This window comes from Pteropus alecto, unplaced genomic scaffold (genome assembly GCF_000325575.1).
Source record: "Pteropus alecto unplaced genomic scaffold, ASM32557v1 scaffold34, whole genome shotgun sequence".
Taxonomy (NCBI): Eukaryota; Metazoa; Chordata; class Mammalia; order Chiroptera; family Pteropodidae; genus Pteropus; species Pteropus alecto.
In genome coordinates, this window is record NW_006435763.1 from 928,177 (window position 1) to 952,993 (window position 24,817).

Here is a 24,817-nt window from a genome sequence, read left to right on the forward strand (position 1 = left end):
TTTCTTGGGAATGATCCTTTGCAGAGTAACCTAGATAGAGTGCTATCGTAGAAAGAGAATGGGCTTTTTAGTCAATACTACATTCCGCTTTCTTCGTGAGTCAGATACTGTATGACCTTGAGCTTTGCTGAACAGTCTGTTTTGTACTAATCATGGGGTTCTTTGATTTACATCTATAGCTATTTGTAGACCTTACCACAATTGTCTACAACTTCATAGGCTCAGACAGCCCAGTTAATTGCAATGTCCTATTACATTCAGGTTTACTTGCCCTAATTTCCAAGCTTACAGAGATATGCTGTGTTATCTGACATTTTGCTTTATAGTATTATTAAATGCATGTTTTGCTTTCATTTTTACCCCATTTCATCTCATTGTATTGTATAGTTGCCATACATATCTGACCAACTCTGAGTTTAACTGTAATGAGCTTCAATTTTAGTGGGTCTTGTTTTGATGATTATATCTGCTATTTTACAGTATTTGCCACTCGAATACTACAAGTAAGTCATTGAGTAGTAAATTAATCCCTGTCAGCTGTGATGGAAAAAAAAGTCCCAGTTCAAACCATCCTGCTAACAAGATATCAGAAACAAAAACACTACTGTTTTCAAGAACAGACCAGTACAATTATATAGTTACATATTATACGAATGTGTATTCACATAATAACTGGAAACATTTTGAGACTCATGCAGAATCAGCTTAACTGACGAGTCAACAATTTTTCCCTTTCTACCTCTTGTTTTCTTCTAGAAAGACCAAAAGAGACACTGATAAAAAATATAAGTGTTCTGTTGTTTGCAGGATAGTGGTAGCAGAATTATGGTAAGCATGGATCTAGTTTAAGGAAAAGATTGGGGATTACAGCTGTGTCTTATTTCAGATTAGTAGCTTAATTCAGAAATATGTTCTGATATGGACAGATATAAACAAAATTTAATCTTTGAAAGTTTTCATTTCAGTGGCATGGAAAAATCAAGGTTTTCATTCACTATTATCTGCCTCACAAAATACTTGGACACAGAAAATGGTCCTTCTCAGTGAGGTTTAGGGAATGCAGTTTATTTTGTTATCTACCCTGCCCAGAAGTTTACTGCACATTCTCCACAGACAGCTTGGGTTTTAGCTAATCCCTATCTTTTTACCTACCTCTAAATAGCTGGCTTTCCCTCACTAGATGTTTTGATTCCTGTCCAAGCAGTAAACTTTCTAAACACTTGTTTGTTTTTCTTGTTTGAATCCCAGTGGAAGAGGGCCTCCCATTCTGACAGTGTTCTTTCCTACTGAGAGCCCCGGAACTGCTGACTCTTACCTCTTGAGATTTCATAAGGATCTTGGCTAGTTGGTTCCAACTAAATTACTGAAGTAGAGAGGTTTTTCTTCTAAAATCCAAGTTAGTCTTTCTACCCACGAATCTTTCTCCAATCTTTAGGCCACTTTGGCTACAATCTGCAAATTGTATCTAGGACTTCCATCTGATTTCATAATTTGGACACATTACCATCAGCAGAAGACATTCATGAGGTATTTGGTGGAGGTGATTATGTCTTACTTCTGTGTGAGGAACATCACCACTAAATGAGAACAAATGTCCACTCTAACCAAGAGGAATCACCCCCTTGGTGGACATTCAGTTCAAAATTGAGTTTTAAGAGTCTGCCTCTATCTGAATCACCAGAAGTACTTGTTTAAATTGTGTTTTCTTGAGCTCTAATAGTTGAAGACTGTTGTTTTAGGCTACTCATCTCAAACTTACCTGATAAAAATAATTAGTGATACTTGTTAATTATACAACTTTTCCACTTCCTTTCCAGTAAATTCTATTTGGTAAGTCAAGAGGAGGGCCTAGGAATTTTACGATTTTAACAAGTATCCCATGTGATTCTTCCTCACCACAGAAGTTTGAAAAACACTGTGTAGCCTTTGCTTGTTAGCAAAACAATATTCCCCTATTCAAAACACTTAAATATGTGTCTCCAAGATTCATCTGGGTTAGAGCTTCGCATTATGACCCCAGGCAGTAAACTGGTAAGCATACAATAATCCATTAAAACCACACATGAGTGACAAGTAATGGCTGTCAGTAAAAATGGTATGTGTTTCTGAGCATTTATTTACATAGCACATATATTTTAAGCACTTAATTTAATCAAATATTTAAAAGTCGTAAAAGTAATCACAGTCATGTCTAATAATATTGAGGAACCATTGAAGAAGTATTAATGAAGCATTACAGAAAAAATCAAGTAAACAGTAATGTTGAAGAATAAGAACAATTGAAAATGAGAAAGCTAAAACCTTGGGAATAATCAAATAAAAGTACTGAATATGACTAATCATCCAGGCGATAATCAGTATAAAAGAGTTTAACATAGAAACTTTTATGTTCCAGTTTTGAGCACCAAGAAGTAAGATATTAAGGGAAAGTTGTAACTATTACTAATAAATACCTTAAATATATTGTGACAGGTTTTTTTTGCTAAGAGACTACCTACTTTGTTATGAAAATAGTTTACAGGACAATACACATTGAGCAAATAACTACAGTGGATGTTTCTAAATGTATGGCTCAGCAGAGCTGCTAATATCAGTGGGCATTGAGATTAATTATGCTGCCTGAAAATAGGGCAATCTGTTTTGTAAAAACCAACCAAATGTAAAATACATCAGTATTTCATATGATAGCTACTGTGATCTGTTAAAATACCATGCCAGGTAGCATTAGTCACCACATAAATGTCCCTGGCTTCTTTCAATTTTAACAATAAGAAAGTCACCCCTAGAACTATGCAAGTAAAAGATATTATCTTGTATATTTATTTCCTTTGTATCAATTCAATGTTTTCCACCTTATGGAACTCTTTTGCATGTTATCTTTTTATGTTCTTATAAAAATCCAGTGAGCACCACTCATTCAACATTGTATTATCTACCTATTTGTGGACAAGAAAAATGAAGCTCAGATATGTTGTGACTTCCTAAAGGTCATATACCTTGCTAATGGCAGGGTCAAGGCTCAGACTTTCATAATTTACTTCATATCAGCTACAGACCAACCAACCTTTTTTATTGGGCTCTGGTTTTCACATAAATGGAGTTCCTTTTTAGAGACTACTAGGTTTCAGTAATGGTCATTACAAAATATAAATGAGACATAGACTTTTGTTTCATTAATATATGTTATGGGATTCAGCTGAAACTATAGGAAACTAAAATCAAGAGAATTTAATTTCTAATTTATACATATATTTAAATATTAGGTGTTCTCTGCTGAATTTGATATTCGACTTTTATAAAACTTACTATTACAGTAATATAAACATAAAAATATAAACTATATTTTATTGCTTAACAGTAAATCCAGAAAAGAACAAAGCTGTTTTTAAGAAGTAGGAAATAAAATTGCTTTTAAATTTGAAATGTGGGGTGTTTTGGTTTTTATTTTAAAATTCTAGGTCAAACATTTGATTCGACAGGAGATCTGTAGTATAAATTACAAACTATTTGATAACAAACTGAAAGAATTGACCGAACGCATTGGGAAGACACAGTGCAGGAATAAACATGAAGCAATAGCTGATGAACTCTTCGTAAGTTTCTAATTTCATTTGATTTCGTTTGAGTCTTTTAAAAAGTAGAATTTGGTGATATTTGGTATGTTAAGAAAAGAAAACAATAAAGGCAGGCCCAAATATGATCCCTGTCTATAAACCTGACGTATCAGATTCTGTAGGTAATAGAATTTATTCTATCTCAGCAATATTGGCCCTTGACAAATGCTTTTAGAAATATCAGCCTTTCGGTGTTGATTGACAGGCTTAATACATAGGCAGTTTCTTTTAATTCAAAATATATTCTGTATTTGAGCTTGTACTACCTGTTTCAAGCATTTTTCATGGTTTCTTTTTGTCGTTATTTTTGTATTAATCTTCTAAGGTTACTTGCTGAGTGGTGTTTCTACCAACATTAATTTTATTATGAATCTGTTATAAGTTTGATGTTTTTATCTTCCATTCTAGAATGTCATACTAGCATCAAACGTGATTTTCTTATTGAGGTAACATTGGTTTATAACATTATGTAAATTTCCGGTGTACAACCTTATAATTCAATATCTGTATGTATTATAGCATGCTCACCTCCAGTAGTCCACTTTCCATCCGTTACCAAACATTCGGCCCCTTTACCCATTTCACTGTCCTCCAAACCCTCCTTCCCTCTGGTGACCACCAGTCTGTTGTCTATACCTAAGAGTTTGGTTTGGTTTGATTTGTTTCTTTTTTGTTTGAGTAAAATTACACGATTTTGTCCTTTTCTGTCAGACTTATTTCAGTTAGCGTAATACCCTGAAGGTTCATCTGTGTTGTCACAAATGGCAATACTTCATCTTTTTTTAACGGCTGAATAGTATTCCATTGTAACTATACACATCTTCTTTTTCCATTCATCCATTGATGAATGCATCAAACGTGATTTAAATCTTTGGCTTATATAAGAATTTCTCATTTATTTGGGTGGATGCAACACTAGTCTCACAACACTACTTTGGCAAATAGTTTTTCCTCCATCTCAGTATATTACTTAGTACTCTGGTTTCATATTTATTTGTTTTCCTCTTTTTCTTCTAGGCAAAAATAGCAAAACTTCAAAGACGTATTAAAAAAGTATTGTTATCTCAAAGGACTTGTTTGCAGCCAAACGTGTTATCCAGTAATACAGCCTATAAGGTTGGTATAAACACATAGGAGTTTTAATAACTTGGTTGACCCACATAAGTAGTTGAATTGTAAGAAATGAATATGTTTCCAAACTAAGAAGCTAAAAAGGCAATAAATCGATACTTAGAATGTTCCTGTGACTTTATCTCTGGGGAAGACACCCTTAGGTAGCCAAAAGTAAATGCGACTTATATTACTTTCATAAAGTAAGTAGAGATGTGATTTGTGATTGCCTAGACTACCCTCCCCACCATTTTATCATGATGAAAAGTTTCAAACATATACAACACAGTTGAAGTACTTTTACAGTGAATATTTGTATACACAACACCTAAATTCTACCTTTACTATTTTAATATATTTATTTTTGTCATGTATCTGTCAGTCTTTTCATCCCCTAAGCCATGTTTATATTTGGTACATTCATATATATATGTATGTATTTTGTTTCAAAATGTACTTTGCAATGTATACTTAAAATTTAAATATAATCTTCAGTATATATACAAGAATTTCTTTTGTAGTGTCTTTATTCACTTTGGTGTCATATTTATGCTAGCCTGAATAAATGAATTGAGAAATATTCCTTCCCTGTTTTCTGAAAGTTTATGTAATATTTTTATTACTTCCTTAAATGTTTTGTAGTATCTACCTCTGAAGACTATCTGGGCAAGGAACTTTCTTTGTAGGAAGACTTTTTCTTGAAAATTCTATTAATTTAATAGGTTTCGGGAAATTCAGATTTTTTCATTTCATCTTGTATAAGTTTTGTAAGTTATCTTTGGAAGGAATTTGTCCATTTTATCTAAGTTGTTGAATTTGTTAGCATAAAGTTATTGATAAAATTTCCTTATCTTTTTAATATTTGTAGATCTGTAGTGATATGCTCTATTTCATTTGATACTGGTAAGCTTCTTTTTTTTTTTTTTTCTTAACTGGTCTTGCCTAGGGTTTTTAAAATCTTATTAATTCTCTATCCCTTTTCCCTTTTCTGTTTTTTATTCTTTTTTTACTAACTTTGGATATGATTTGTTCTTTTTCCAGCTTCTTAGAAGAGAAAGGGCATTAATTTTTAACCTTCTTTTCTACTGGAAAACATACAAAGCTATAAATTGCCTTGTAAGCAGTGCTTTTTCCTAAGCACCTTTTAAGCATCCTCTCAGTGCTTAGATAATGTACTTCTTAGTGCAGATATAATTTTTGATATATAGTATTTGTTTTCCATCAGTTTAGAATAATTTCTGATTTCCTTTATGGTATTACTCTTTAAACCATGAGTTATTCGGAAATGTGTTTAATTTCCAAACATTTGGTAGTTTTTTTCGCGTGTTATTTTTATTGATAATCTAATTTAATTTTGGTCAGAGAATATACTATGTAAAATTCGATCTTGATTGTTATTGACACTTATAGTCCAAGATATAGTTTCCCTTGTTGTATGTACACTTGTAATGTTCTGTAATTGTCACTTTTGTGTTAATTCTGCCAAGATGGTTGATAGCAGTGAATGATGGCCCTGAAAAGATGTCTATGACCTAATCTGTAGAACCAGTGAATATCTTGCTTCACATGGTAAAAGAAGCTTAGAGATGGGGCTCAATAGTCATAAGGATCCTTATAAAAAAGAGTCAGGAAGGGCGCAGCAGAACAAGGAGATAGGACAGTAGAAGCAGAGGTTGGAATGATAATAGAGGAAGGGGCAATGAGCCAAGGAAAGCTGGCAGCTTCCAGAAGCTGGAAAAAGGAAACAGATTTTCCCCTGAAGCCTCCAGAAGGATGCAGCCCTGCAAACAACTTGATCTTAGCTTAGCGAAAGTGATTACAAATTTCTGGCCTCCAGTACTGTGATAGAATAAATTCCTGTTGTTTTAAACCACCCAGCATGTGGTAATTTCTTATAGCATCCTCAGGAAACTAATACAGAATGTGTGAGGTGCCGCCATAACAAATACCTGAAAATGTGAAAGTGGATTTGGATGGGGTAATGAGAGGCTAGAAGAATGTAGAGCCTAGAAGAATATTGAGAAGTGTGATTTTTTAAAAATCCTGATTGCCTTGAACAGACTTTTTGTAGACATATAGATGTTAAGGGCTGCAAGTTAGGGCTCAGAAGGAAATGAGGAACATGATATTGGAAACAGAAGGAAAGGGGGTTCTTTTTACATAGTGACAGGAAGCTTAGCTGAATTATATCCCTCAGTGATATGGAAAACAACTTGTAAGTGATGAAATTTTATTAGGCTTACAAGATTTTTGAGCACAGCATTGAAGGTTTGGCTTGGTTTTTTGCTTCTTATAGTAAAATGTAAGAGAGAAGAGATAAAGGAAACTGTTGAGCAAAAACAAACCAGGAAGACTTGATTTGGGAAATTCTAAGCCTGTCCCAATTGCAAAAGACCCTAAAATTAGGAAGTTCACTGTCAGAAAATTATGATCTGGAGAGAAAGCCAATAGTGTGTCAGGACAAGCTTTTGCTAGAGCCTTGGAAAGATCAAAAAGTCAGAATATTCAGTCACACAGAGAGCTCTTTGAAGAAATTAGGCATTTGACTTTCTTTCAGTAGGCAGTTACCCTGTTTAGATTTACTGTGTAGTCTTAGACTCCTGTTGTGAGCTCTAGTTCCAACGACAATTTACTTTTCAAAGTCCTTGCAGTGCTATTCTGGTTGGCTTCGTTCTTATGGCCCCACTGGATCTCCTGTTCCATCCCTGCTGGTGCTGCCTGGCCTCCCCAGAGATGTGGGTGGAAAGTTCAGGAAATGTTGGCCTGTGGTCACTGCCACTGCAGTAATTTGGACCTGCAGCTGTGGAGCAGGAACACTGCTGATGCTTCAGTAGTCTGCACACACCACAAGTGTGTGATGATGGCCCCATTGACACTGCCGTGGATCTGGCTCACTGCTGTTCCAGGGGTGGAGTCCTGGGGTTTGGTTCCTGACTGGGCTTTGCTAACATTGGCACTGCAGCCAGTTAGGGCCACTGCTGCCCCAGGTGTCAGGGGGGATCCAGTTGACACTAGTGCTGCAATGAAACTGGCTGCTGATTTTGCAGGTATGGAGTGGGAGATTAACCACCTTGCTCCAGGTTTGGAGAGAAGGATGGATCCCTGGCCTTTCTGACACTCAGTGTAGGATGTATGGATAATCAAAAGAAAACTCAAGGAATTCACTGTGGTGTTGCTTCTCAATCTTGAGGTCCCCAGACAGACTGCCTGCCCTCTTTTCACCTTTCATAGGGATTTTATGATTATCCATTGAATAATTTCCAGGGTATTTAGTGGTGCTTAGAGCTGAGGAGCATGGGAAAGTGAGTCTATGCCACCTTGTCCTGGAATTGAAAGAATACTACTATTTTTGCTATTGTTTTACACTGTTGTTTGAACCTATTTCTACATATAAAATCTATACATGTAATATAATAACATTTTAGAATTCTGCCTTTGCGTATCTTTCTGTTCATGCTGTCTATCAGAAAAGCCCATGAATTGGGCAAGCAATTGATCCTTTTGTATTAATAAATAGACACATATATTTTAAATACTTCAAGTTCTTAACCAAAGCATGGACTAAATGTTTCAGCTCCCAGGTTTTAAACAAAACTCATTAAATGAAAGAGCAAGTTGAAATTTTATTTATTTTTGGTCCTGACTCATTACTAAAAGTATAACAAAAGCAAAAAGTTTCCTTGTTAAATTCTAATGTTTATTAATTCCTAAAACTTGGTATAATAGAAATAAAATGTGTCTAGGTACTTCATTTTTCCTTCTTTCCATTCAGGGAAAGTTAATTTGTACTATCATTTTTATTTCTTTGAATTTTTTTTTAAATTCATTTTGACAGAAAACAGCAATCATGGTCTTCAGCCATTGACATATCTATAATTTAATATATGTCTTGCCATATATATGTAAGACTATTTTAAGAACATTTTCCAAGTGAAATTTTACCTATCATCAATTTTGTGTGGAAGGAAACAATTGTTAACCATCCCCTCAATTGGTTTTTCCTCATCCAATTGACAGGTTGCAAATTCAGAGTCAGTTAATAGTCCATATGAAAGAAAGACGTCTGTGAACTCCGAACCTTCTCACTTTTCAGAAAAAGCAAGTGAAAAGATTGATTTGTCACTGGATCATGATGAGGCTGTTTCTGAAAGGTAGGCATTTCCACAAAAAATGCATAAACTTATTTATCTAAATATATACTTGTAAAGATATACCCTTTTCTTAATTAAGCATAAAATAACTTAAAGCTTTATATTTATATGAAGCTTTACATAGGAATAGTGTAATGATGGAACAGAATTGGTTCTCCAAAGCTTTTATCTTATTTGTTTTAACAATACTAAATAAATTTGAATTGGTTAGGTGTCGAGTTTTCATTGTGATGCTTTCCATCTGTGGTATGGTATCTGGAGTGAGTGACTGGAGCACTACAGTAGTTTCCAGATTAACATGCAGAAAAGTCAGGGCCCTATCAAACAGTAATTTTAAAAAATTGCATAGAAGAGTAAGACTAAGAAAGTAAGACTAGGGGAAAAGTGCCTAAAATTACACATTTTTAAAGTACTATCGTGATAATTTCAAATTAGAGTCAGTGGGTTAAATTATTTGCGTAATTGAGTCACAGAACAGCTGAGACATCTAATCTCCAGTCTAGCCTAAAATATTTGGGGCTGGTAGGGAAGAAGTAGTTTAGTTTAACAAACATGATTGATGATCCAGGCCTGGATTAATGTTCAAGGAGGGGAGTGGGGAGTAGGGGGAGGGCATCTTAATGAATTATTTTCTCTTCGCTGATGATTCTCAACAGTTTCTCTGAGCTTTATAATATTATTTAGTCTTAACATTTACTACTTAAAATGTCTGATGGTTTTACTTTTATTTGTTAAATTATACCTCAGCTTTTAAAAAGAGGAAAATATACAAGCAAAAATAAGTGAATTAAATGATAGCCATTGTCTGAAGTACAACACCCTTTCCCAGAATAGCTGTGTATACTCAAGGATGCTATAAAACGAATGAGAAGCAGTCTGGTCTATACCATTTGCAGTAGATTGTTGATATTGGGACTATACATGTAGTTTTGACTCTCCAGGGAAAACCTAATATTCCATGATATTGAGAGGCCCATATTTCAGTTTTAAACCAGGAAGTTGCTGTGAAGAAGGCATTTATTTAGTTGAAGAAGGCAAGAGTCACATTTCAGTGAGTCTTTGTTGTTACCACTTACTGATGCATGTGCTAAAACTTAAAATAACAAAAAAAAATTAAATGCTGATAACAAAAGTAAAGAAGAGCCTTATATCTATGATATGAACAGTCCACCTAAACTCCATAATGACTAAAGAATCTGAAATTTGTGAAACTGTTTCAGGCAGAACCCTCAGCCCTTGGCGAGTGTGAGAATATGTGTCACTTGACTCTCATGGGTGGATTCAATAATAAGTTTTGTAAAACATTTAAGGAAGAAACACAAATTTTAAACAGACTAGAGCAGGTCCTTGAATAATGACGGTTCATTCAACCTTGTTTCATTGTAATTTTGACGAGATGCTGTAGGAATTTAATTCTTGTTTATATCCATTAGTCTATGATCAAAGTGGTTTCGCTATAGTCTTTTCCCTTAAAGTCACAGAACCTATTGATGATGTAAAGTGAGGACTTACTGTATTCCAAAGGGAAAAAAAAAGAGGAAATATTCTTCAGTTCATTTTAGGACACTGGTACTAAAATCTAGTATAACTAAAATTAAAATCAATTTAAAAATTTTACAGAAATGGAGAATTGCAGTCCACTTTTACCCATGAAATAAATACAGATATTCTAAACAAGAGACTGGCAAACCAAGTTCAACAATCCATAAAAGTTGGGTTTGTCCCAGGAATGCTGCAATTTTGGTTCAACAATAAAAAAATCAAAGTAATTTTCCAGGAGAAGAATCATCAGCTCACAATAAATGTAGGATTTAATAAAATATCTATGATTAAAAACAAATTTTTGGCAAACCTGGAATCGGAGATAACTTCCTTAATCTGAAAAAGAATATCTACAAAAACTCTAAAACAAATCTGGTGGTAAAATATTGGAAATATTCACTTTGAGATACAAAATAAAAGGATGCCTGTGCTCACTACTTTAACATTATACTGAATAGTTTGGCTAATGCAAAAATACAAAAAAAAACAATGAAAGAAAAGTAAAAATAAAGGATACAAAAAGAAGCAACAATAAATATTAACTATTCTTCGATAATTGATGGCATGTATGTAGGAAATCCAAAGGAATTTACAGATAAATTATTAGGATTAATAAGAATTTAGAAAGATTGTTCAAACTTAAATATGTAAGAAATCAATGACATTCCTATATGTCATATCTGATATATAAACAAGTAGGAAATGAAATTTTTAAAAATTCCAATAGCACCAAACATATCAAGTGCCTAAGAATACATTTAACAAGACATGTAGTAATTCTGAAGAACGTTACAAAACTCTGAAAAATGTTAAAGAAGAATTCAGTGGAGAAAAGTAGTATGTTTATGGTTTGGACAATGCAGTGTTATGAACTGTTTTTACTTTTGCTCAAATTAATTTATGGAGTACAATTTCAGATTCCCAGTGTATAATTTTATGGAGCTTGACAAGCTGATTTGATTTGATTCTAAAATGTATACGTAAATGCAATAGGTTAAGAGGCCAAGTTATACGTTAAGTAGAAAAACAACTTGGAAGGAATTTGCCATCAGATGTCAGAACATTACAAAACTACAGTAATTGGATAATGTAATATTTGCAAGTGTATGTTAATGTGATATTGCCAAATAGAACAGCGTGGAAGAGTCCAGAAGCCTGTGCATGTTTGTATGTGATATATGATGGAGATTGAGTGGCAGGTCATTTGGGAAGTTATTGACTTCTATTAAATGATGTGAATTTGCAATCCGGGTTGGGAGAAATATGAAAGAAATTGGATCCCTATGTCAAGCTATACATAAAAATCAATCTCATGTGGATTAAGGAAACTAAAGGAAAATTATAAAGCTCTTAGACGGTAGCATCTGAAATACCCTTATCATAAAAGAAAAAGTGATCAGTTTTGCCACATTAAAATTAGAAACTTCTTTTCTCAAGAGGCACTATAAAGATAGTGAGAAGACAGGCTATCGAGTGAGAGAAGATACTCGCAGCACATATAACCTGTAGAGGACTAGTACCCAGAATACATGTGAAGAACTTCAACAGATCAGTGAGTAAAAGCCAGATAATACTAAAGAAAAATGGGCAAAAGACTTGTCCATCTGCTTCACAAAAGAGGAATTCCAAATGGCCAATAAACATATGAAAAGGTGCTCACCTTTATTAGTAATCAGAGAAATGCAAATTAAAACCACAATGAGATACCATTTTATATCAGATAAGGAAAAGTAAAACATTTTAAAATCTGGTAATACAAGGCATTGGTGAGGTTTTGAAATAGAATTGGTTTTATTTAACATTTTGTTTTGGGGTGAGTAAATTGGTATAGTACTTTAAAAAAAAAATTGTCATTATCCAGAAATATTGAAGATCTGAATATCCTTTGACATAGCAGTCCCATCCCATGATATATACCTTGCCTGGAAACATGTATACATGTGCAATAGGATATATATAGAGAGAAATGTTTATTAGCAACATTTTCCATAATGGCCAAAAACTGGAAAGAAAAAATGTTGTATAGTCGAAAAGAAAAATAAATTGCAGTAAGTCCATGCAATGAAATCCATACATTCATGAAAATGAAGGAACCACAGTCATGTTCAGCAGTATGAGTTACACCCACAAAACAGTATTGCAAAGCAGACACAAAAGAATAGTATGATTCCATTCAAACAAAGTTCAAAAATAGCCAGAAAAACAAAAGTATATTATTTAGGAATTCAAAGCTAAGTGGTAAATCCAAAGAGTAAAACAAGGAAATTAGTACCACAAATGCTATTTTTTGGAGGAGATTTATGACACAGGTTAGAGGCACATAGGTTTCTGAAGTGCTGATAATTTAAGATATATTTACCACAGTGTTGACTATGTGGGTACTAGTATAATTATTTCTTAAACAATGTGTATTTTTAATTCAATTTGAAAATAATTATTAGAAAATTTAGATTGTTTATGTTTAATACAACCTTACTGATATATGTAGGTTCATAACTGCAGTCTTACTACTTGTTTTCTATTTGTCCCATCTGTTTTATGGTCCTTTTCCCCCTAAATATGACTCTCTCTGTCTCCATTTTAGAATTTTTTAATTCTTTTTTTCCTTTCCCCATTACCTTGTTAATTATATATATTTCATTGTTTCTTTAGAAGTTATCCTAAAGATCATGATAGGGATTCTTGATTCTAATATTAAAGTCTAATAATATGAATTTCTACTTTTACCATTTTGTAGGCAATGCTTGACCTTCGTACACTTTAACTCCATTTACTGCTTGCCCCATCTTTTGTGTTTTCATGCATTTTAATTTTATATTATATCTCACAAAATAATATTACTATTTTTTGTATAGTCATTATTCATTTAGAGTTACCCAAATATTTACCCTTTCTATTGCATTCCTTCCTGTATTTCCATCTTTCCACCTGGAATAATTTTACTTCTGCCTGAAGAACTCCATTTATTATTTATTTTTTAAGTTCTGCTCAGGATGAATTCTGTTAGTTTTTATTTGTCTGGAAATACTTTCATTTTTTCTTTATTTTTACAGGATATTTTAACATGGGTATTGAATTGTAGATTGACAGTTATTTTTTTTTTACTACTTTCAAGATGTTATTGTCTTCTGATTTCTGTAATTTCTATTGGAAAGTTAGTCGTAGTGTTACTTCTTTGAAGATAATACTTGTATTTCTCCAGCTGCTTTTAAGATAGTCTACTTCTTTGGTTTTAGTCAGTTTGATGCTAGTTATGGGGTATTTTGTTTTGCTTTTTAATGTATCCTTATCCTGATTGAGGCTCATAGTCCTTGATTCTGTGGCTTGCCTTCTTTCGTCGTCATTGAAAAATTCTTGGTCATTATCTCTTCATATAGTGCTTTTGTACCATTCTTGTCTTTTCTCCCCTTCTTTCTAATTATGTGTTTCTCTGTATTATGTGTTTTGCTGTATACTCCATCTTTTTTGTTCTCTATGCTGTGGTCTGGGTACTTTTCAGTTTATTAATCTTTTCTTCAGCAAGATCCAAGTGGCCGTTAAGCCCATGTATTGCGTTCTTAATTTCAGTTTGTGTAATTTTTCTTCTTTCCATTGGATTCTTTTTTATAGATTCAAGTTCTCTGGTGAAATTTTTTATTTTGTTATCCATGCATTAAACATTTTATCACTGTTATTTTCTGATCCATTTCTTATGACTCTTGTATCTGGGTAACTTTTAGCTCATTTTTTGCTATTCTTCATTTTTGTCCTCTTTTTTTAAAACTTTTCTAAAATTAAGTTTATTGGGGTAACATTGGTTAATACAATTATATAATTTTCAGGTGTACATTATAATTTGACATCTGTATATTCTATTGTGTGTTTACCACCCAAACTTCAGTTTCCTTCAGCTACCATATATTTGATCCTCTTTACCCACTTCGCCCTCCCCCTACCCCTCTATATTTGACCCCCTTTACCACGTCTACCTCCCCCTTCCTTCCCCACCTCCTACCCTCTGGTAACCACTAGTCTATAGTCCATGTCCATGAGTCTCTATTCATTTGCCCTGTCCTCTTTCTTATTACACCTGCTCATTTTTTTTGTTTGCATATAGGACATTGTGTATTGAAAATTACAGAGGCTCTAAATCATGTTATCTTCCATCAGAGTGGGTTCGCCCTATATTCTTTGATACTCCTCCCTTTAAAAAGGTGGAGCCTAATTCCCTTCTTGGGCTATATGTAGTGACAGCAAATAGAAACGGTAAAAGTGACAGTATGTAACTAGATCATAAAAGACATCATAGCTTCCTTGCTTTCTCTCAGATAGCTTGCTCTGGGGCACTTTAACTGCCACAGTAGCATGGAAGCAAGCATAAGTTACTCGAGGATATCAAGCAACCTGTGCAGAGTCCCAGATGGTGAGGCACTCTGCCAACAGCCATGTGAGTAAGCCACTCTAGAAGCAGAACCTCCAGCCCCAGTCATGCCTTCACATGAGTGCAGCCCCTGCCAAGCCAAAAACTCTTCGTAGATCCATCAGAGAAGAAGGGTTACAGAGCAAACTACTGCTCCCAAAATTAGAGAGACAAACATGCGGAAACTGAGAATCACAACATATAGGAATTGGAACAGAAACCTATGAGCAGAAACCACAGGAACTAGTGCAGAGGTAGGAAAATCTAAAACAATTTTGTGAGGTTTACCTACAGAAGCTCTACCAGGTCCTCAGAATATTGCAGAAAAATCCTCTCATGCTTCCAGCAGAGGGAAGGTAAAAGGAACCTTTTGAAATGCACCAGAGCTTTCTCTTAACAAGGCCTGCCATCAGGAGAAACTATTTTCAGAGCTTAACCTATCTGGGAGAAAGGAAATATCCAACTCCTGCTCCCCCTAGCCTTCCGCATGGAAGAGGGGAAATACCCAACTATAGTCCCCTCTAGCCATCCTGTCTCACCTAAGCTGTAGGGTAGAGTGGTGTGGTGGGGTGGGACTGAGAAGCACTAGTGAAGTTTACATTCCAGGGGCACAGGCTCACTAAAAGTCTGAGACCTAATCATAGGTCTAGTAGAATGCTACTAGACCTCTATTACTATATTACTATATTACCACTATATTACTAAAGGCCAGTTTACTATAGTTCCTTTTACCCAGTACATGTCTACCTTTTAGTAAAATTACAAGATGTACTAAAAGGCAAAAAACAAAACAAACAAACAAACAAAAAAAAAAACCACACAATTTGAAGAGACTGCACAAGTATCAGAATCAAATATGGCAGGAATGTTGGAATTATCAGACTGGGAGTTTTGAAAAACTATGATTAATATGCTAAGGGCTTTAATGGAAAATATAGATAAAATTCAAGAACAGGTGGATAATGTAAGCATAGAAAGATGGAAATTCTAAAGAAAAAGAAATGCTTGATATAAAAAACACTAAGCAGAGAGAGATGGAAATTCTAAAGAAAAAGAAATGCTTGATATGAAAAACACTAACAATTGAAAAATGCCTCTGATGGACTTATTAGTAGAATAGACACAGCTGATGAATCACTGAGCTTGAAAGTATGACAATAGAAACTTCCAAGACGAAAAAAAGGAAAAAAGGACCAAAAAAAAAAAAAAACCCAGACTATCCAAGAACTTGGGCAACTACAAAGGGAGTGACATACACACAATGGGAATATCATGGGGGAAGGAACAAGTGCAACATTTAAAGGAATAATGACTAAGAATTTTCTCCAAATTAATGTTAGATACCAAGCCACAGATCTAGGAAGCTTAGAGAACACCCAGCAGAAAAATACCAAAAATACTACACTTCAGCATATCATATTTAAACTTTAGAATAGCAAAGATAAAATCTTGAAAAGCCAGAGGAAAAAACGCTTACCTATAGAGGAGGAAAGATGAAAATTACATTTGACTTCTTAAAAACTATGCAAGCAAGAAAGTGGAGTAAAAATCTTAAGTGTTATAAGAACAAAACCACCAACCTAAAATTAAGTACTCCAAAATTATCCTTCATAAGTGAAGAAGAAATTAAGACTTTTCTCAGACAAACAAAAATTTAGGATATTTGTTGTCAGTAGACCTGCCTTACAAGAAATGTTAAAAATTCTTCAAAGAACTTTTATATCGTATCATAAATTATATCAAAGGAAAATGATATGTTAGAACATCAGATCTACATAAAGAAAAGATCATCAGAGAAGGAATGAGTGAAGATAAAATAGAAACTTATTTTTCTTCATTGATTTAACAGACAGGAGTTGGTTCAAAATCATAGCAACAGTGTGATTGTGCATATGTGTGTGCTTACATAAAAGTGAAATGAATGATGTAATGATTGAAGGAACATGAATGAAAAATTGGGAATGTTTCGTTGTAAGATACTTGCACTACTTGTGAAGAAATATAGTGTTATTTGAAAGTGGACTTGAATTAGTTGTAAATGTGTATTGCAGACTATAGGGCAACCACTTAGAAGTATAATTGATATGTTAAGAAAGGAGAAAAAAATAGAAGCATAAAATGCAGTTTCATTCTTAATTGTCAAAACTTGGAAGCAACCACGATGTTCTTTAGCAGGCGAATGGGTAAATAAACTGTGGTACATTCAAATAATGGAATATTAACGGTGCTAAAAAGAAAATGAGTTTTCAGGCTATGAAAAGACATGGGCATATCTTAAATGCATACTATTGAGTGAAAAGCCAATCTGAGAAGGCTATATACTGTATGATTCCAACTATATAACATTCTAGAAAGGACAAAACTATAGAAAAAAAAAGACAATAAAAAAGATGAGATGTTGCCAGGGGTTACTGGAGAGAGATGAGAGATGAGCAGGCAGAGCACAGGGGATATGTAGGGTAGAAAAATGACTCTGTATGATACTGGAGTGGTGGATACATGTCATGTCATCATTCATTTGTCAAAACCCATAGAATGTACAACATTAAGGGTAAACCCTATTATAAACTATGTACTTTGGGTGATAATAATGTGTCAGGTAAGTTCAGCAGTTGTAACAAGTGTACCACTTTGGTACAGGATTTTGGTAGTAGGAGAGGTTGCGGGGGTGAGGAACTGGGTATATGGGAACACTGTACTTTCCACTTAATTTAACTATAAGCTAAAATTGCTCTATAAAAAAGTATTAATTTTTAAAAGTACCAAATATTGCTGAGTGAAGTTAAGGGCGATATGGTGAGATATGCCATATTCATTAATCAGAAAATTTATATTAATGTCACTTTGCCCAAATTGTTTTGTACATTTAATGCAATGTCAATCAAAATCCTGGCAGCATTTTTTATAGAAAGTAACAAGGTGATTGAAAATTTATGAAATTCAAAAGACCTAGAAGATGAAAACAATGTTATAAGAAAAACAAAGTTGGGAGACATAAACTACATGAGTTCAAGACTTACTATAAATCTGTAGTAATTAAAACAATGGTATTGGCATAAGGATGGACATATAAATCAATGGACAGAATAGAAAGTATACATATAGTCCATTGATTTTCAACTAAAATGCTGAGGTAATTTAATGGTGAAAAGATAATCTTTTCAAGAAGTATTATTGGAATAACCAGAGGGGAAAAGTAGACCTCAACTCTTAACCTTACGCCATATACAAAAATAGCTTGAAATGGATTATAGACCTAAATACAAAAGCCAAAAATTAAATATATCTATAAGAACTTGGTATAACCCTATATATAGAAAATTCATCTAGAATTTTACAGGCTTGATAAAATTTACATCAAGATTTTCTTTAAAATTTTGATTTAAATGCCAAACTCATAAAAGTGGTATCAGGGTCAAATAGAAGCAGAAGATAGTCTTCTGACCCAGGATATTCTGTAGCCATAATTAGCATTATTTACCATCAATGCTTAGTTTAGTAAAAGTGTGGTAAATACTGCTACTATAGTGAGGTAGTCGCAGAATTAATTTTTAATAGCTTTATTTGTTATAGTCCTACAAAAGAGTCAAAGTATCTTAATGGAGTTCTTTCAGTTACGTGTTTCATTTTCATGAAGGCAAGTGTATGTGCCAGAGTGACTTTATATTACACACTTATGTATATTATATACTTCTAGATTGGATTCATTGTAAGTAGAAGTCTACTAAGTTTTAAGAGTCCATTATTATTGGATATCCATAAACTTTTGGTCATGTAATTGGTAATACATAGGTATTTGGTTTTATCATTTCCATTTCACCTCCACAATTATTAGATTAAAACATGTCAGTTACAAATGTTAAGTTAGAAGAAGAATTCTAACCATTGATTGTATGTTTAAGCTTAAAAATGCATGTTTAGTTTATTTTTTGTTTAATTTTTTTATCATTTTAGTAACGATGATGTTATGTTGATTTCTGTGGAAAGCCCTAGTTTGACAACACCAATTACATCAAATCTAACAGGTATCTTAAGTTGGTTAAAATATGATCAAATTAGAAAGCTTAAAATCAGTATTTGTTTAGAGATTTGAATATTCTTTTAATAAAATTCTACTCTCACAAGTGCTTTAATTTACATTTGGTTAATATTACCTGAATAAGTAAATGATCTCTTAATATAATTGAGGTTTTTTTTTTTAACTTTGTGTTTTATCAATTCATGGCCTTTTGTTTCTTTACTATTTGTTTAATGGCTTTGTAAGTTATAAAACTACTTACCTTTTAATTTACAATTGGTTAAAAATAACTGGAAAAGGAAATGGACTTTTTATATAATTGAGGTTTTTTTTTTTAACTTTGTGTTTTATCAATTCATGGCCTTTTGTTTCTTTACTATTTGTTTAATGGCTTTGTAAGTTATAAAACTACTTACCTTTTCATATACATTATTTTTACTTGTTTGCTCTGGCCTGTGTTAGTGCTTTGCTTTTTGGTTTATCTATTAAGTTATAGTATACTTAAGATTTAAAATTTGGCTATTCTTTAGTTCTTTGATTTTTAACTTTTGGTGTTTTTATAGTACTTTTCGTTGCTCTGTAGAGTTTCTCTCTTATTACATTTATATAAAAAAATCTTTAACCTTAAATTTCCAATAAATTTCCTCACAGATTAGTATCTTGTTGGCTCATAATTCCTCATTCAAAATTCTACATTTCTTTTTTATTTTTTACTCTGTATTAGAGTATTTGCATCTTAATCTCATAAAATTTTGCCTCCACGTGTACAACTACTTAATTGTTCATCTGGTTTAGGCGGTTAAGACTATGGATCAAAGAGTTTAAGGGATATTAAGCATCTGCCTGAGGCTTTCTACTGGTTCTAGGAAGAATGCCCCTCAGCTCTCTGAGGCAGTCTAAAGATATTGTGACTAAAAAATGTGGTACCTCTCCAAGTTTATTTCCTATTAATTTACATATAGGTTTTCAAAAAAGAGTTACTAATACAGTTGTAAAGTTACAGGATAAAATCTTTTGAACCAAAATTACATTTTTTTAACTTGCTCATCAGTCTTTGGAATAGGTGGTCAGTTGAGTTACTTTTTATGATTGTATAATAAACCGTTAATTATCATTCCCATTATTGTGTTTCAGCATTTATGTATTACAAAGTCCATAAATATTTAATAATTTAATAAACATGTCAAATGTTCATATTTTAAAATTTTTCTTTTAGATACTGGAAAAATTACATCAGGAAATTCTCACAATTCACCTGATGCTAAAACTGAAGTTACGGTAGGTAATAAATATTGTCTGCGAATGTTGTTTATTTAAATACATTAGTTTTAGGAACTTTACTGTTGCTACATGTTGGATGACTCAGCTTTGTTATTCATTCTTTGGGAAATTCGTTCTCTGAGAAATTAATCTCTGACTAGTTAGTATAACCAGGTTCCAGTCTAGCTTAAACATTAACAGGCAAACAGGTAATGATAAACATATTTTACAACCATACTTCCTTACCAAATTAACTTATATAGATTCTGTTTAGTCATATTTTCAGAAACTATATAGTATTTCATGACTTTCTCTTTCATAGTAGAGTTAAATTAAACCATGAAGACTTAGAGAATGTTCAATCTCTAGCTTCTATATGATAATGTTAAATGATGTGTGTTTTATTTTTAAAAAACATTTTCTGCTATTGAGGCAAAACATTTTTTTAACATAACTTTTCAGGCTGTAGAAACAAAGAAACTTGATTCTGTGATTGACCTGACGGAAGAAGACCTGTCAAACTGCAACACAGGTAAAGGATTTGTCTTTCTTTTTTTAAAAAAGAAGGAAGGGTAACAATTCAAAATGCGTTTGACCTGTTTACGAGGTTTGTTTTAGGATGTTAGTGTGTGTGTGTATAGTTCTGTGCAATTTTATCACATGTAGATTTGTATAATTGCTGCCACAATCAAATTACACAAATTACACTCCAGGGTTCCCTCATGTTTACCCCTTCATAGCTACATCTACCTCCTGTCCCCAGTCCCTAAACTCTGGTGACTACTAATCTGTTTCTACCTCTGTAATTGTTATTCCATGGATTTGAGGCAAATATGATGACACGGTGTGTGTCGTTCTGAGATTAGCTTCTTTCACTTAGCATAATTCCCTTCGAGGGCTATCCAAGTTGTCACGTGTTATCAGTAGTATTCCTTTTTATTGCTGAGTAGTATTCCGTGGTAGGGATATATAATAGTTTATGTATAATAGGTTATCCAGTCACTCACTGAAAGACATCTGGGTTGTGTGGGGCTATTCTGAATCTCTTTTCTCCCTGTGGCACGCACATTTTCTTCCTTAACCTTAACAATAGAGGTTGTGAGAGCATAGGATGCTAGAGCGTGTAAACAAATCCAACAAAAGGCACTGGAGTGAAAAAAGAGATACTTTATTCAATTAATAGTTTGCAAACCGTGAATACAGAGCCTGAAAGTGTTCTGCCAAGATGAAGGAAAGGCCATTTTTTATGGAAAATCTCCCACCGATAGTTTTAGTTCGTTTCATGTAAATGGGGTTTCCAAATTGTAGTTTGGATTGCTTGGTATAAATGCAAATGTAAGAGTACATTTTGTACAGTTATAATTGGTTAGAGCAGGTCATAGTCTATTGGTTGAGTGATAACATGGTGATGAGAGAATAAAGAACTTCTCTGTAGTGCTTGACGCAGGTAGGGTAAGCGTGCAGGGCATAGTGTGGGAAACAGCTCAGCTCTGGTCCTTCCCAGCATACAGAGTGCATAAGAGGCCCCCGTCAGTACGTGGCCACTAGACCCTCGTTTTGACTTTAGGCCTGGTTAACCATAATGAGTCAAAGTCCATCTCAATAGATGAATTCCTTCTCGGGGTTCAAAGGCATAACATGAAAATGTAGACGGAGAATGACAAGGTGGCCTCTTTCTCAGATTGAAACAAAAAGAAGTAAAATACAGTCCTCTGGGGCCGGTAACCAGTTGTAAGGTTTCATCTCTTAATAACTGTACGTGAATGTTTATGGTACTTTTTTGATGAAATGTTTGAATTCTACTTATTAGCATAACTAAATTATGTAATATTTTTAAAATGGAGATTATATAGGAAGTATGTAATCCAGTTCCTTCCCCCCTTTCAACTATGGATCCAAAAAAGGTTGGAGCCATTGGAATCTCCAGGTACCTCATGATAAGATTTAAAAACCCTTCAATTTCCAGTTTCAACATGAAGATTAAAAATATAAATTTGAAAAATAAAGTCCATAATGAAGTAATCAGTTACTTTTTTTAATGATTAAGATTACCGAATTGTTTCTAAACTGCATGATACAGGATTTGAGATACAGTGAAATACAAAGTAAGAACACAGATTAATTCAGTGCTTAACAAAATAAGTCATACCTTTAACTTGGTGGCTTCAGTTTGAAATCTAGCAAATAGAAGGATAGTTATGCTCATTCATGATGCTAACTCGTGGTGATGTGAGTCTGTCCTGTGGAATGTACAGCTCTGAGTACCAGTCAGGTCAGATTTGGGTTGTTTCCCATATTCCCAGACTCGGTAAACGGTATCAATAGCTCACTCAGTTTCCCAAGCCAGAAGTGGAAGAGTCGCTTGACTCCTAGATCTGCCTCATTCCAACATCTAGTCGGTTTTCAAGCCCATCATTTCTGTCTCCTGAGAAGCTAACAGATCTGATTCATACTTTCTTATTTTAGAATTTCATCACCTTTGGCCTGGTCTGTTGCCATAACTTTTTAACTAATATTTCTGCCCTGACTTAACTGCTTTTAATGAATCCCCCAAGTTGCCACTAAAATATTATTTCTTACATACAAATCTGGTTATGATTTTGTCTTTAGGGTAAAATCTAAACTCCTTAACATATGCAAAGATATGCAAATTCTTAGTGACTTAGACTCAAAACTTTTCTAGCTTTACCTTCTACAAACTATTGAAAGAAGGAATGTTAGTTATGGAAAGTTGTATTTGTTAGAATCTTTTTTGTATGAAACTGTTCGCTTGAAAAATTAAAGGTCATTTATGTCAGCTTTTGTGTGATGATTAACCTACAGATTATGCTTTTACAGATCTAGTCCTAATTATTAAAACCAGTTAAAAAAGGCTGTACAGACTCTGAGAATTAAAATCATAAAGTCATTACCTCTTCTAAAAAAATTTTTTAACACCAGTAAATAAAGTGACTAATAAATTAACTTTGAAACACAATGCACTCTTAATTACCCTTGTCAGTCAAAAGAAACTTACAAGTTTAACAAATTTGATTTGGAGAGGTTCATAAAGTATATGGAACCATTATATGACTGCATACACAAGGGATCTAAAATGGTTTTTACTGCTTAATAGATGTGTTTAAGTTTCTGAAATTTTTAGAAGTTAGCATCCACCCAGGGTGCAGACTACTATTCTTTGCTTGAAGGCTAAGGGATTGATTATTGCAGATCAGTTTAACTTCTTAAACCTTGTGTTGTTCACAGAAAATCCCGTATCCACCCTGGAGTCACCTATGAAAGCTGTTTCTATCTCAAAAGAGACAACTCAAGTGGCACAAAGTGCAACCCAGGTACTGACATGAAACGCTGTGTGGGGACAGTCGTCCAAACTGAGTGGAAATGGAAGTGCACGTTTTACTCATCAAAAAGTAATTTGGGTCATATTTCATCTTGGAAAGTGCTTTAATGTGCTTTTCAAACTGTGCTATTCTGAGTCTATTTACACAATTAAAATACTGTTATTGAATTTTCTAGAAGCTAGAAATTAAAATAAATAGAATTTTTTACTCCACAAATTGGAAAAGATTTTTGTTTTAAGAATAATAGCCATCGTTGATGAGGATAGGGGGAAATGGATGTTCTCGTCCACACACACTTTTTATGTAAATGAGCACAGTGTTGGGGAACACAATTTGGAAATGAGATGGAATGTTATCCAGAATATGTGTCACCCAACCCAGTGCGGGGTTAGTGATATTCCAGTGTAGAATCTTAACTCCGAAAGAAGCTTAAGCTCGAAAAGACTAGATCCAGCCTCACATATTCTTGAAGCATCCTTTTGTTCTTAGGATTTGGTAGAACTGCAGCTGACCACTTTAAAAGAATTAGAACCCACCAATTCATCTCACTAAAGTTTTTACAAATGTGTTTTAGGTTCCTGAGTCCTTTGAGCATCTGCCACCTCTCCCAGAACCACCAGTACTGCTACCTGAACTGGTAGACAAAATCCGGGACACACTTCCTCCCCAGAAGCCTGAGCTTAAAGTGAAACGGGTGCTGAGACCCAAGGGCATCGCCCTGACTTGGAACATCACCAAAATCAATCCCAAGTGTGCGCCCGTGGAAAGCTACCACCTCTTCCTGTGCCATGAGAACCCCAATAATAAGTTGGTTTGGAAGAAAATTGGAGAAATTAAAGCTTTACCACTCCCAATGGCCTGTACTTTATCTCAGTTTTTAGCTTCCAACAAATATTATTTCACTGTCCAATCTAAAGATATTTTTGGGCGATATGGACCATTTTGTGATATAAAATCTATCCCTGGGTTTTCCGAAGCTCTCAGTTAAAAGAAAAATCTTCATTAATTATATACTGTACTACATTGGTTTTTTTTTTTTTCATATTTAAGTTGTTTATTTACAATATGCCATCTTGAAGGGCCAGTAAGATTGTGAGCCCTTTGTAGAGGGACAGTCCTCTTCCTTATGTTGTAGTGGCCTCCAGTTTTATGAATTTCTGATTTGCATTCAGTAAGTACTTCCAATGGATATGTTCTAGAACATCCACTATCATCAATCCATGTCTCTAAGCTGTGCTATGTATGATACCTTTGGTGACTATGGAACTGCTGCTCTCAGAAGCCCGAAGATACGAGCAGCCACCATTTACTCTGTAGACAATCAGCTTTAGGTCACCTTCCTGTGGTCAGTATAGGTACAAGAAAAATCAGTTCTTTACTGA

General features: G+C 33.9%; 1 protein-coding gene across 2 annotated transcripts in view; it reads left to right on the plus strand.

The window, feature by feature from the left end:
• Window positions 1-24,423, plus strand: part of ATF7IP2 (activating transcription factor 7 interacting protein 2) — a 26,704-nt gene extending 2,281 nt beyond the window's left edge. The window contains exons 3-11 of one of the 2 annotated variants that reach the window (XM_006910880.1): window positions 3,459-3,593; window positions 4,632-4,730; window positions 8,742-8,875; window positions 12,467-12,469; window positions 18,771-18,841; window positions 20,051-20,106; window positions 20,557-20,626; window positions 23,341-23,426; window positions 24,010-24,423. In XM_006910880.1, the coding sequence (XP_006910942.1) occupies window positions 3,459-3,593; window positions 4,632-4,730; window positions 8,742-8,875; window positions 12,467-12,469; window positions 18,771-18,841; window positions 20,051-20,106; window positions 20,557-20,626; window positions 23,341-23,426; window positions 24,010-24,423 (1,068 nt within the window). Of the gene's footprint in view, window positions 1-3,458; window positions 3,594-4,631; window positions 4,731-8,741; window positions 8,876-12,466; window positions 12,470-18,770; window positions 18,842-20,050; window positions 20,107-20,556; window positions 20,627-23,340; window positions 23,427-24,009 lie in introns of those variants that run through there. The other variant, XM_015588598.1, reaches the window with a different exon arrangement.
• Window positions 24,424-24,817: the final 394 nt, after the last annotated feature.